A 14862-nucleotide genomic window follows, 5' to 3' on the forward strand; every position below is an offset into this window, starting at 1 on the left:
CCCCTTAAAAACTGGTAAACCTATGGGAGAAGCGGCTCAGCAAGGCCAGGGAATCAGGGAGCATAAATAAGTCTGCGAGACGGCTAAGCCTATCTGGAGGAAGAGCGGCTGGAGGTTCCTTCCAGAACGCTGCAGTGCAGAACCCTCCAAAGGCTGCTTATTCCACCCGACTTCCTGTCCCGCTGATTACCACCCCCTCTCTCCCAAAGCCGCTCCTCCTTCAGGCCACCTGCCAAGACGGATTGCAGCTCCCTCGCCTTCAAGTGACTCTCCCTCTGCTTACGATTACCAAGGAGGTCCGCAGAGAACAAATAATGCCTGCGCGGCAGTCTCTCTTTAAGTAACACTTCCTCACGGGCAGGGATCCTTCGGCTTCCTTCCTCCTCTTCCACACTCTTTTGACCCAGCCTTGTCAAGTCGTAGGGTTGCCAGTCTCCAGATGGGCCCTGGAGTTCTCCTGGAACTACAACTGATTTCCAGATGGCAGAGATCAGTTCCCTTGTGTCAAATGGCTGCTTTGGAGGATGGACTCTAGGTCGATATCCCCTGCTGAGGTACCTTCCCCTCTCCAAACCTACCTTCCCCCAGATCTACCCCCCCACCCAAATCTCCAGGTATTTCCCAACCCAAAGTTGGCAACCCTAGTCAAGCCAGATGAGTAGGGTCGCCAGTCTCCAGGTGGGGCCTGGAGACCTCCCTCTTTTACAACTCCTCTCCAGCTGGCAGCGATTTGCTCCCCTGGAGAAAAGGGCTGCTTTGAAGGGTGGGCTTTATGGCATTGGACCGTGCTGAGGCCCCTCCCATCCCCAAAACCCACCTTTTCCTGGCTCCACCCCCAAAGTCTCTGGGTATTTCCCAACATAGACCTGACAACCCTACTTGTAACAAAGGACTCCAGTAGCCTCACATGGCTCTCAGCTGTCCAAGCCACAAAACCAGGCACCAAATCCTGGTGTAGCTGGGATTCCACATCCTGGTTTGGAAGGCGGGGCACCTTTAGTGTGTGATTCAAACGTCACCATAAATTATGTTTTCTCACGGAACCAGAATTATCTGGCTATTAAACCACATAGGAAGGAAGCAGGTAGGAGAAGAAGAAGATGAAGATGTTGGATTTATATCCCGCCCTCCACTCCGAAGAGTCTCAGAGCGGCTCACAATCTCCTTTCCCTTCCTCCCCCAGAACAGACACCCTGTGAGGTAGATGAAGATATTGGATTTATATCCCGCCCTCCACTCTGAAGAGTCTCAGAGTGGCTCACAATCTCCTTTATCTTCCTCCCCCACAACAGACACCCTGTGAGGTAGATAAAGATATTGGATTTATATCTGCCCTCCACTCCAAAGAGTTTCAGAGCGGCTCACAATCTCCTTTCCCTTCCTCCCCCAGAACAGACACCCTGTGAGGTAGATGAAGATATTGGATTTATATCCCGCCCTCCTCTCCGAAGAGTCTCAGAGCAGCTCACAATCTCCTTTCCCTTCCTCCCCCACAACAGGCACTCTGAGAGGTAGATGAAGATATTGGATTTATATCCCGCCCTCCACTCCGAAGAGTCTCAGAGTGGCTCACAATCTCCTTTACCTTCCTCCCTCACAACAGACACCCTGTGAGGTGGGTGGGGCTGGAGAGGGCTCTCACAGCAGCTGCCCTTTCAATGACAACCTCTGCCAGAGCTATGGCTGACCCAAGGCCATGCTAGCAGGTGCAAGTGGAGGAGTGGGGAATCAAACCCGGTTCTCCCAGATAAGAGTCCGCACACTTAACCACTACACCAAACTGGCTCTCCAGAGAGATGGAATGCCCAATGTCTTGTACTCATTCCTGTAACTACAGCTTATAGTTTTAAACCTGGGGCAGTAGTTTTTCCATATTGTCTCCTGGTGTCCTCCATCTGTCTGACTGCCTGTCTGTTTGTCGATGGCAGCTAATCCGAGTGTTTAAAGCAAATCTCTGCATCCAGAGGGCAACCAAAGAAGCTGGTGGGCAGTAGATCGGGGACAGACAAAGGAATATACTTCTCTAACCAGAGAGTGATTGAAATGTGGGATTCATGGCCAAAGGATGTAGTGATGGCCACAGGCACAGAGGTTTTAGAAGGGGATTAGACAGATTCATGGACAGTAGATCCATCAGCGGCCACTGGCCATGGTGACTAAAGGGAACCTCTATGTTCAGAGAAATTCAATCTCAGAATCCCAGTGTTCGGAGGCAGCATCAGGGGAAAGGCCTTGGCCTCTGTTCCCCGTTTGCTCAACCCTCCAGGGTGGCTGGTTGGCCAGCAGGTAAAAAATTCGCAATAGACCAGATGAACCGCTAGTCTGATCCAGCAGGGCTTAAAAAAAAAAAAAAAAACATTCTTATGTCTGTCTGAATGTCTAGTGCAGGGGTGTCAAACATGCAGTCCGGGGGCCAAATCAGGCCCCCGGATGGCTCCTATCAGGCCCCCGAGAAACTGGCTGTCATCTACTTCCTTCTCCCTCTCTCTTGCTTCTTTCTGCATCACAGCTTGCTTTGCCAGGCTCTCTCAATCGCACAGCAGAGCTACTGAGCCAAGCCTTTTTTCCCTTCTATCGGCTGAGGCTCCTCCCCATCCTGGTCCGCTGGGGAAGGAAGGAAAGAGCAAGAGCTTCCTTTGCTCAGTTTCCTGGAAAGCACCTTTAAGACCAACGAGTGGTAATGTTTTAAGTATATTGTAAGGTTTTTTTTTTAATCTTTAATTGTGTTTGTGTCCTATATAAAGTTTACAGGTGTTTTTGCATCCAGTTTGATCCAGAGTTTTAGAGTCTTCAAATCGCCTGCCAGTGTTACACTTTAATTATTTTCCTTTTACATTTAAGCATTTCAATTTTTTTTTTTTGGGGGGGGGGGTCTCTGATCAGAGAGCAGCCTGAATACCAGTGCTTCGTTAAATGGATACAATTGCTTGGAAATCGTGTCAACACTGCAAAAACAATACAAATTTAAATCACTAGATGAGGCAAGCAATGATATGTAAAGATTTCAAGTGCTGTCAGTTCTCATGCAAATGACTGCGCCTTGTGGTGGCTTTTGGAGGAGTCTTTTAAAAACGCATGAAAACTTCTACAACGCAAGTTTGAAACGCCTGTCGAGAAAAGACCGGATCAAAACGAGTGTCGAGAAAAACATTGCAGGAGCAGCTCCCAAACACATCTCACCGAAACAAATGTAGAAGCTTCGGGCAGCAACGATGCAAAACAGTTGTGAGAACGTCAGGTAATGTAAAAGGTGAGTTTCCAATGCGGTGATAGAGAGTCGCAAACTGTCAGTGTAAAAACACCCTGCATCTTTGCTACCTAATCTTATAGGTACACACATGGCCCGGTCCAACGTGGCCCGGCCTGACAAGGTCTCATTTATGTCAGATCTGGCCCTCATAACAAATGAGTTCGACACCCCTGGTCTAGTGCATTTTTATCCCGTCTTTCTTCCAAAGAGCTGCGAGCCAGGGCCGTGCTAAATGTCGCCACTTGTCAAACAATGCTATGGGTCACTCGACAGCTGGTATTTGAGGTGGTAGGAGATGACGCACTTCCCATTCCTTTTTCGTTGGGTTTGAGCATCGCTGGAATCCACACCTCAGAGACTGCGATAGACTCCAGGATCTGAGCCTTCCGGTTCTCTTTCAGTTCTGCATAATAGCAAGAGATGCATGCCAGGGCATGTGCGTTGGTGTGAGGTGTGTGTGTGAAGTGTTGTCAGGAGGCTTCTGATTGATGGTTGCCCTATGAATCAAAGATCTCCAAAATGTCCTCTTGTTAACAGCCTTGCTCAGGTCTTCCAAACTGAAGGTCGTGGCTTCCTTGATTAGAGTCCAGGGGTTGAATTCTAGCAGGAGCTCCTTTACGTACTAGGCCACACATCCCTGATGTAGCCAATCCTCCAAGAGCTTACAGCAGAACCTGTAAGAAGAGACCTGTAAGCTCTTGGAGGATTGGCTACATCAGGGGTGTGTGGCCTAACATGCAAAGGAGCTCCTGCTAGAATCCCACCCCTGTTAGAGTCAATCCATCCCACGTTGGGTCTTCCTCCCTTCTTGCGGCCTTCAACTTTTCTCAGCATTACTGTCTTCCCCAGGGAATCTTGTCTTCTCATGATGTGACCAAAGAACAACAGCCACTGTTTAATCCTTTTAGCTTCTCGGGAGAGTTCAGGCTTGATTTGATGCAGAACCCACTGATTTGTCTTATTGGCTTTCCGTGGGTAGTTAGTTATCCATGCACACGCACACACAGAAGACACTGCTTCCTCTTCATGCGGTTGGTGGCATATGCTACATCCAACATTCACTTAGAAGGACTGATCAATCTATCACCTACTGGGCAGCAGATCTTGACTAGTTCTCATTTCTGTTGGTATAGAGGAGGAAATGGAAGAACCCATAGGTAAACAGTGCGGGGGGGGGACATGATTGCTCTCTTCAAATATTTGAAACGCTGTCATTTAGAAGAGGGCAAGCAGCTGTTCCATTTGACATCTGAGGGCAGGACCCGAAGCGATGGGCTCAAATTACAAGCAGAAAAGTAGCGGCTGGATATTAGGGGGGGGGGGGAGGGAAACGTAAGGTAAGAGTGGTTCAGAGGCGGAACCAGCTGCCTAGGAAGGCGGGAAGTTCCCCTTCATGGGCAGTCTTCGAAAAGCGGCGGGATGATTATTCGTCGGAGATGCTTTAGGTGATCCTGCATGGAGCAGGAGGCTGGACTAGGTGTTCTGCACGGCCCCTTCCGACTCTAGGATTCTGCAGTTCTATGATTCTTTATCAGAAGAGAACGACAAAAGCAAACATCTCGCAGAGTTTTGTCGTATCATTCTGCATATAAGCCACGGGAACGCTTGACTCTGTCTGCCTTGTTGACGGTGGTAGTGGAAGGTGCTGTCGAGCCACAGTGGATTTGTGGCAACCCTTTTTTGGGCTCTGAAGGCAAGAGCCCATCCCGGCTGTCTGCCTCTGCACAGAAATCCTGGACTTCCTTGGGGGGTAGAATTCAGTGGCAGTTGAAAGACGTACAGCCTAAACGTTTCCTATCAGGAAATCTATATTCTCCTCGTTAAATTCCGTTTGTTTGTTTACTTCCCCCCAAACATCTACATTTTTTTTTTTTTTGCTCGGGCATTATCCTTCCTATAGGCTTGTACTGGAAACAGGGTTGCCAACTGCCAGGTGGGGATCTGGAGATGTTCTGGAATTGCAGCCCATCTGCAGTCCAAAGAGATCAGTTTTCCCTGGGGAAAATGGCAGCTTTGAAGGGTCCCCCTCCTCAACAGACCCCAGCCTCCCTAAGCTCCACCCCTCCACTAATCTCCAGGAATTTCCCAGCCTGGAGTTTGTTTGTCGTCGGTTTCTGTTGTCTATAGCCCACCTTTCTCACGTGGCCTCAACCCTCACAGGAAACCCAAGCTGGAAATCTTATTCTGACCGAATTCCCGCTGGCCTTACGACGCTCTCACGCTCCTCTTCTCAGTGGGGCTTTCACACTATCTGTCCCGGGGCTGCCACCGATGTGCCCTCTAAGCTGCGGAGTCCTGCGAGCAAAAATCCTGCTTTGTGAGCTACTGGTATTAAAATTGCGAGCTCCTGGCAGGCATTAAAGCTGTGAGCTCCTGCGTCAATTCTTGTGCTCTGGGGTCATCCTTCCTGAGCTAAGACAAAAATGGGCGAGCTGGAGGCTAAAAACCTGTGAGCCGGCTCACGCCAACTCAGCTTAGAGGGAACACTGGCTGCGGCTAGCTTCGCCTTTTTTGGTGCAGCAAACAGAAACCGGTCTTTAGAGGATCTTGTTTGCTGCGCAAAAGAGGTGAAGCCCCGGGGCAGCGAGTGTGAAATCCGACGGAAGCCCTGCAGAGAAGAGGAACACGAGGGCAGCATAAGGCTAGTGGGAAATTGGTTTCTGTGTTTTCCATGGTGGGAAGTTTTAACACTGTTCCTTTCTTTCGTTTTTTCCGCTTCTGAAAAAAAGGTGAATCAGTGTTACTCTTACATCGAATGTGTTTTAATTACTGTGACACTTGCTATGCATTGGGAAGAGTATTTGCTGTGTAGAAAGAAGAAGAAGATATTGGCTTTATATCCCGCCCTCCACTCCGAAGAGTCTCAGAGGGGCTCACAATCTCCTTTCCCTTCCTCCCCCACAACAGACACCCTGTGAGGTAGATGAAGATACTGGATTTATATCCCGCCCTCCACTCCGAAGAGTCTCAGAGCGGCTCACAATCTCCTTTACCTCCCCCCCCCCACAACAGACACCCTGTGAGGTAGATGAAGATATTGGATTTATATCCCGCCCTCCACTCCAAAGAGTCTCAGAGCGGCTCACAATCTCCTTTCCCTTCCTCCCCCACAACAGACACCCTGTGAGGTAGATGAAGATACTGGATTTATATCCCGCCCTCCACTCCGAAGAGTCTCAGAGCGGCTCACAATCTCCTTTACCTCCCCCCCCCCCACAACAGACACCCTGTGAGGTAGATGAAGATATTGGATTTATATCCCGCCCTCCACTCCAAAGAGTCTCAGAGCAGCTCACAATCTCCTTTCCCTTCCTCCCCCACAACAGACACCCTGTGAGGTGGGTGGGGCTGAGAGGGCTCTCGCAGCAGTTGCCCTTTCAAGGACAGAGTCTCAGAGCGGCTCACAATCTCCTTTCCCTTCCTCCCCCACAACAGACACCCTGTGAGGTGGGTGGGGCTGGAGAGGGCTCTCACAGCAGCTGCCCTTTCAAGGACAACCCCTGCCAGAGCTATGGCTGACCCAAGGCCATGCTAGCAGGTGCAAGTGCAGGAGTAGGGAATCAAACCCGGTTTTCCCAGATAAGAGTCCCCACACTTAACCACTACACCAAACTGGCTCTCCAGCAGCGATCAAAAATGAGAGTGCCCTTAAAGAGAGAGAGAGAGAAATCTCATCCTGCATCTATACACGGATCAATGTCCAATTACAAGCCAAGAGCCAGGGTTGTAAAAGAAGAATGAGGAGGGGAATCACCTTTGGGTATTTATTACTGGAAAACAAGGCCCCAAGTGAGGTCATCCCTCAATGGTCTAGACAACGCATGATGAAGCAGCACCCTAATATCTGCGCAGCAAACATCATCTTGCATTCTTGACAGGATCAAGCAAATGCAGCTAAGGGAGCCTGTCTCGATGAATGCAGAACACAACTTAGGCAGTGCTGGAGGCAAAAAGATCTAGTTCTAATTAATCACCAATTAATAGAAAGCTTAAAATGTATTTCTGCTTAATTATAAATATAGCTTCTCATTTGGATGGACTTAATTAATCATTTTTTTTTAGACAAAAAACACATCCTCAGAGCTGTGAATCATCTCCCCGCGCAACAAGCCGAAATGACTAACTGAAATGCGAAAGCTGCAATGCAAAATAATCTGGCTGCATTCCTCCTTCCTGCCTGGGAGAGACGACACACAAAATGTACAACACACGTACACGCGTACACACACACACACACAACACACACCCGCTTGCAGATGGCACAGTCATTTGAGCTGGCGCCATTTGAGGATTTATTTCTTTGGAAATAAACAGCACTTGCAATTAGCGGAAACCAAATCAGACACAGACGATGGAAGAGACACTTCTCCTCCTCTCCTGAATTGAAAGCCAGGACAGACCAGCCGCGGCAGCTGGACAATACTCGGAGGGAATGATCAGCAGTAGGTTTGGAAGAACCCAAACTCTACAAGAACATTGCTAACCTCTAGGTGGGGCCTGGAGATCTCCTGGAATCACAATGGTTCTCCAGAGATCTGTTTCCCTGGAGAAAATGGATGTTTTGGAGACTGGACTTGATGGCCTTATATACCAAGGGTGTCACTCCGCCACTCTCCACCTCTGAACCTCCAGGAATTTCCCAACCCAGAGTTGGGCAACCCTAGCCAATGACAGACCTGTCCTCCATACATTTACCCCACCTGTCTTTTAAATCCATCTAAGCCAACATGACATCTAGTAGTAGCCAGGTCAATCCAGCGAAACAGCAACTGTATTGGTATCGTAAGTGCAGCTGAGGAACTGCAGCTTACTAAATGTCATATGAACCTATGAAGCTGCCTTATACTGTATCAGACCCTTGGCCCATCAAAGTCAGTATTGTCTACTCAGGCTGGCAGCGGCTCTCCAGGGTCTCAAGCTGACACAGGAATGCCTAAAACCAGCTGTTTCTTATGAACGTGTTTCCGAAGGACGGATTGGGTTTGATTCAACTTTTAATCATGATTCTGCTATCATGGATACAGGGTTTGAGTTATCTGTGCCCTGGCCAGGTATATGGGGAAGGGTACATGTGATCTCTAAACTTCCACACTAGCCATGCAAACATGCCAGGAGCCTGCCAGACACAAGAGCAAAATGGTCATAAGCTAAACATTTTCTTTTTTTTTACAAATCTTCTAAAGTCCACATATATAAACCGGAATTCAAAGAGCTACAGCTTGCCATTTGCCCACTCGCAGCGAGTAAAAACTCTACTCTTGGCCAGTGTTCCCTCTACGCTGAGAGACTGTGAGCTAGCTCACAGTTTTTTAGCCTCTGGCTCACACATTTTTGTCTTAGCTCAGGAAAAAAAAATGGCCCCAGAGCAAACTAATTTATGCAGTAGCCAAATTGTTGCTCACAACATTAATACCAACAGTTCACGAAGTAGAATTTTTGCTCACAAGACTCCATAGCTTAGAGGGAACATTGTTTTTGCCCTGATCTCTCACCCTGAAGAAATTGAGGTGTGGGAGGGAAAGAAATAGCCAGAACATGTCCTCCATAGTGATGCTCTAGGAATTTCCACAGGTCTCTATGGTCTTGGGAGGAATTCCTAACGCACCACCTGGAAGTGATGTCACATCCTCCACCATCTGCAGAATCCACCAGCATTTTCCAAGCTGGCAGCCCTCGTTTAGGCAAGCCTAGCGGTCTCTGAACAGCAGACCCTTCCACTGAATCAGAAATAATTTCGAATACCTGTTCACTCGAATAGCAAAAAATTGCTGTGCGGCACGGGGAATTCTTTAAGAAACACAAAAACTCCAAAGCCCTCTCGGGTTCATGCAGGTCATTGGAGCTGGGACATCATCTGATATGGGGGTTAAACAAAATGCCACTAATCTTTGTAGTATATCAGCACCGGCTTGGAAAACTGACACAGGCAACCTTGTATTCTATTGGACTTTTTCCTACTAAATAGAAACGAAAGTGCGTGTGCATGGGTACGCACCAGAGAAAGAGACTGAACATGTTTCTTCCCTTGTAGGCTGGCTGGAAGATTTACAGTTTCCGCCGATAACATTATCAATGTGGCTCGTCCAGAGAAAGCGCTGGAGCGGCGTTAATAGGTATCTAATCATGACTTAAGCCTCAGAGTTTGCAAGCCCGGACCATTGCACCCACCTTGTTCGAGCGGCTGGCTTTTCGTCGAAGTCGTTTTCATCTTGAGCGCCTCCCTCATGGACATGTCGCAGCAGGAGCCTTTGTTCGTATCTTGGTCACTGTCGGCCTGATCGCTGTCCCGTGCCCGCTATCTCTCAGACTGGCGCGTTCTGGGTCCTTGAACGTGGAGCTACTGAAATAGGTGCCAGGAAAGAAAGAGGGCGAGAGAGAGAGAGAAAGAGAGAGATGTGAAAGTTGTCTGCACTTCCCCTCCATTGGAATTGTAGTCTCTGGCAAAGCAATTTTGACAAGAATGCAAATTGGGAAGCCGAGAAAGTTATTTAATAGGCCTTACCTTTGAACAAACTGCTGCCTGCTGCCCATGTAATTGGGCTCTGCGGGAAAATTGTCTGTCTGTGAAAGAGAAGGAAAAAAAAAATACATCGAGTTGTACACTGGACAAATCTCCTGCGGAGCAACAAGATTTCCTAGAGGAGGAACGATTAATAATTCAAAAAAAAAAAAAAAGCCCCCTTCCCTTAATCTTCAAATTTGTACATTTTAATTAAATCAGGAAACGTTGGTATGTAATTATGCACTCGGAACAATTAAGTGATCCTGGTCCACAAATTACCTGCTAAAACAAACAGGGAAGATTTACATAAGTGACAGGGAAATACGGCTTGCAATTAGCTACTTGGCAAGCTGATGGTAAACTGATAGTTAGGCGAGTTCAGGACAGCCCAGGAGGACTGGGGGGGGGGCGGGGGGGGGGAGATGCATCACCGGTGTTCTTAAAAGCTCTTAAGAAATTACTTCAGCTCGCACTAAAACTGTTCCTGGGTTTACCTGATGTATACAAACGAGGAAATAAGGTAATGAAATCTGATGGTGCCACTTTATGATCTGTCACGGTAGTTTCCTCCATATAAGATTCATTTTATTTATTAATTTAATTGATTTTTTTTTTTTACCCCGCCTTGGCTTACCCTCTTGTCCTCTCCTCCATTTTATCCTCACAAGAACCTCGTGAGGTAGCCTGGCCCAAGGTCGCCCAGCGAGCTTCCTTGGCATGCATGGGGATCCGAACCCAAGTCTCCCAGATACTAGTCTGACCAGCCCTGTAGCTAGGGACCATGAGGGGGGGGGCACCGGGGGCCACTGGAGGAGAGGGCCGTGGGGGTGAGTGCAGAAAGCTGGAGAGGTTGGGGGCCATGCCTCTCCCTCCCACATGATTTATAGAGCCTGCTGATTAGCTGATTGGAAGGCCTTTTAAACGGCATGGGAGGGGCAATGGCATAATTTAAATCACACAGGAGGGGGTGATCCTGGGATTGCGGGTAAGGGCCCCCAAAAACCTGTCAGGGGGCTAGGCCCCATGGGCCCCTGGTTAGCTACAGGTCTGAGTCTGATCCTCTCATCTACTACATCACACTGCCGCTCTCAAAACATTTTAAACAATTATCATCTAACGTTCTCCCTTGTGGACATCTAAGTGGATGACAATATAAAACATTATTTATAAAACACAATAAAAACAAATATAAAACCTGTAGGAAGTCATAACTGAAAGCTCAGAATTGCCAATAATAAAAGTTATGAATAAAATCAAACAATCTTTAATTTTCTCCTAAAGACTGAAAGTGAAGGGGCACCTTCCTGAGCAGCTTATTCTGCAATTGTGGGGCTGCCACGGAAAAGGCCCTCTTCCCCATATACCTGGCCAGGGTACTAGGTTTGAGAGGGTTTAGGTCCTGTGGTCAGTGGTGGGCAGAATCCAAACATACAAGAGGAATCCTTTTCACTCTCCCCGCCCCCCCCCCCGCAACCTCCAACACCAATGCTTTGCTCTATCAGGACTTACAACTTTTGTTCAATTTAAATAAAACGTAGCGGCAGTTAGAAGACACCCTCCTCAAACCCGGATGGGACAGACTAGCCCAATTCTGTTGGGTCCTGGTTGGGCCAATCTTGTTTAGTTCTTGGTCGCGAGACCACCCAGGCAGTTCAGATTTGCGACACAGAGGTAGGCAGTGGCAAACCACCTCTGTTCATCTCTTACCCTGAACATCCTACAGGCTGGACACCGTAAGTCAGCAGTGATTTGACGGCACTTTCTACCACCAGAAGGCACACATGGCCTAACCAATCAGGAAATCCACTTTTCATGAATATCAATACCCAATTATATAGATCCAAGGGGCAGCCATCATAGCCTGAAGCAAGAGAACAAAGCAGTAGACAAGTGGCACGCTTAAGGACAACTAAGTTTTATTCAGAATGTAAGCTTAAGAGCCTACGAAAGCTTACATTCTGAATAAAACTTAGTTGGTCTTAAAGGTGCCACTTGTCTACTGCTTTGTCCTAATACCCAATGATATGCAGCTACAGAAAATCTCTTCGCATCTGCCTGGCATCAGTGTTCCCTCTAAGGTGAGTTAGTGTGAGCTAGCTTGCTGTTTTTGAGCCTCCAGCTCACACATTTTTGTCTTCGCTGAGGAAAAATAAATGGCCCCAGAGCAAATTAATGTCTGCAGGAGCTCACAACTTTAATGCCGGGAGCTCATGAAGTGGAAAAACAGGTTTCTTACCTGTAACTGATGATCTTCGAGAGGTCATCTGTGCAGTCACACTACCCACCCTCCTTCCCCGCTGCTGCCGGTCCCTCTTTGGGGGGCTTATGCGGCGGCCAGAAGGAACTGGAGGGATGTCCGCTCCCATCTCAGTGAGCATGCGCAGTGGGGCTTCTGGGAATGCGCACTGGGACGTCGGCGCGGAAATCCACAGCTTTGAAGTTTACCGATTGAGATCGGCGCTGGCACCTCCTCCCATCAGTGTGATGCACAGAGACCACGAAGAAGATCTGTTGCTCAAAAGACCCCACACCTTAAGCAGGAGAATTGCTTGGCATCACAGCGGCCTCACACACAGCAAATCACCCATCGGCTCATGTATGTAGGGCTCTTTTATTGACTTAGAAAATGCTCATCCAGCAACTAGTAGCGCACCTCCAACCATCCATGAACCTCCCACTTCCCCTTCCTGGGAAAGCTCACTCAGTTCCCTTGACATTTTCCCTCCTGGTGTGGGTCAGTGACAACTCAGGAACAGCGCAGGCAGGAAAGTGGAGAGGACCAACAGGCAGGCTTTACAGGTCCTTTACTGCTGAGGGAAATGCCGTTCCATTGGACAAACTGTGGCTGGCCGAAAGCCAATAACTCCACAGAACTGACAGGGTACAAGATGGGGCTGCCTCTTGGCGTTCCTGGCAATTCCTAGAGAGGCATGATGTCACATCTAGGTTTTCACCGGAAGTGATGTAATGCTGTCACGCTTATGGTGTCCACGTGTCTCTGCCCCATCCCAGACTCCCATAGTATCCCAAACGCCAACAGATGTGTCAAATGTGGCTGTTTGACTGGAAGCTGGGATGGTAACAGTGGAGGCCAGATTGGGGTGGGGGGTGGGGTGGGTTCATATTGATTAAAATTGGCCTTTACCACTAATGATCTCGCCCATCCAATTTTGAAGGGCAGATTTGCCACACCGTGGCTGAAACTGCTGAGAAATAGATCAGGTTGCGACAGCTTTTCCCAACAATTTTTATTGTCCCTGAACGCTGATCAAGCGAAGAGCCTGGTTAAACTAAGGATCTTAGATGTGGAAAGGCAGCGTGATTTGAACAGAATGAAAAGCTATCTAATGGAGGTGAGTACCCTGAATACGGTTATACCTGTGCCACTAATAAGAAACAGGGCTTGTGAGCAGTGTTCCCTCTAAGCTGAGTTAGTGTGAGGTAGCTCACAGTTTTTTTATCCTCTGACTCACTGATTTTTGTCTTAGCTCAGGGAAAAATGGCTACAGAGCAAACAAATGTAGGCAGTAGCTCACAACATTAATGCCAGTTAGGCTTGCCAATCCCCAGGTCCCAGCAGGGGTTCTTCCGCTTTCCCAGGCTCCTTCCCGCCCCCAGTCAGCTGGCCAACGGGGGGGGGAAGCCCCGCCCTCAAAGCCACCATGTGATTTTTCCCCTCTGGAGGCTCCAGTCTCCGATTGAAAGACTTCCTCGTGGGATGGTGTGTCTGTGTTACTTGGAAGAAGTTGGCAGCAACTCGTGAGTAGAGAGGCCAATCCCTCGCTTCAGAGTTGCCAGAAAAGGGGGGGAGGGGAGGAACGTCTGCTGAGCACTTCATTATTCCCTATGTGGAGATGGATTCGCATAGGGTATAATGGGGAATTAATCTGGAGGTTTCAGGGGCTCTGGGGGAGCTGTTTTTTTGGGGTAGAGGCACCAGATTTTCAGTATAGTATCTAGTGCCTCTCCCCAAAGTACCCCCCCCCCCCAAGTTTCAAAACAATCGGACCAGGGAGTCCAATTCTATGAGCCCCAAAAGAAGGTGCCCCTATCCTTCATTATTTCCTATGGAAGGAAGACATTTAAAAAGGTGTGCTGTCCCTTTAAATGTGATGGCCAGAACTCCCTTGGCGTTCAATGATGCTTGTCACACCCTTGTTCCTGGCTCCACCCCCAATGTCTCCTGGCTCCACCCCCAAGGTCCCCAGATATTTCTTGAATTGGACTTGGCAACCCTAATGCCAGTAGCTCACAAAGTAGAATGTTTTGCTCACAAAACTCCACAGTTTAGAGGGAGTATTGCCTGTGACGACTCGGGGAAACGGAAAATGTCTTCCATCACTGTTATATGTGCAGGAATATCTGGAATAGGGAATCAATGCTGTTTCCTAGTGAACACGACAACCAGCATCTGATTGCCGAATCCTACATGTAATATTGTGTCAGTGATGACCAGCACACTGTCACTCAAGGGGACCTGTAAAAGAAGCAAGGGCAAATCTAATGGCATTTCAGTGTTTACTGGAGTCCTCCAGTGTGGAGATAGCGAGGGAGAGACAGCTCTGAAGAGATTCACAAGAAGGGGCAATAAAGAGCCCGTCATCCAGCATGGATATATACAGCAACTTTGGAGGGTTAAATAGGCCACCGCTTTGGCTAAGCATTGCATGGAATTCCTGAGTGCTGCGGCCAAACCAAAAATTAACGCATTATATTCGTAAGTGGAGCCACTGCAGCAAAACCTAAGACATATTTGCAAGCTTCGTGTGTGGCTATGTGAAAATACACATCCTTGAGGTCAAGAGCTGTGAACCACGCGCCAGCGTTGAGCAGAGCATCTCATAGAGACAGCATTCTGAATTTCCTGATCTTGAGATGTTTCTACAGGCATCTCAGGTCCAGTATTGGTGTCTTGCCACCTCCTCATCTTATCAATGAATCAAAAAAAAGTATCTGGAGTAAAACCCCTCCGTCGGCTCTGAGGGCCACAATTTCCAAATGGCACCTTTTGAACACAGGACAGATACTTCCTTGACCAACTCTTGGGGAGGAGACAACAACACCCTATGGGGGGGGGGGAGGTAGCCAGGCTTTGATTCGGACTCTTAAG

At 48.3% G+C, this 14862-nt stretch overlaps 1 protein-coding gene across 1 annotated transcript in view; it reads right to left on the reverse strand.

Moving 5' to 3' along the window:
* Positions 1-14862, reverse strand: part of PCDH17 (protocadherin 17) — a 303250-nt gene that overhangs the window by 151428 nt on the left and 136960 nt on the right. Inside the window, 3 exon segments of the mRNA XM_060235221.1 lie at positions 9419-9538; positions 9541-9590; positions 9753-9811. Coding sequence (XP_060091204.1) covers positions 9419-9538; positions 9541-9590; positions 9753-9811 — 229 coding nt within the window.

Source organism: Heteronotia binoei, chromosome 3 (genome assembly GCF_032191835.1).
Source record: "Heteronotia binoei isolate CCM8104 ecotype False Entrance Well chromosome 3, APGP_CSIRO_Hbin_v1, whole genome shotgun sequence".
Taxonomy (NCBI): domain Eukaryota; kingdom Metazoa; phylum Chordata; class Lepidosauria; order Squamata; family Gekkonidae; genus Heteronotia; species Heteronotia binoei.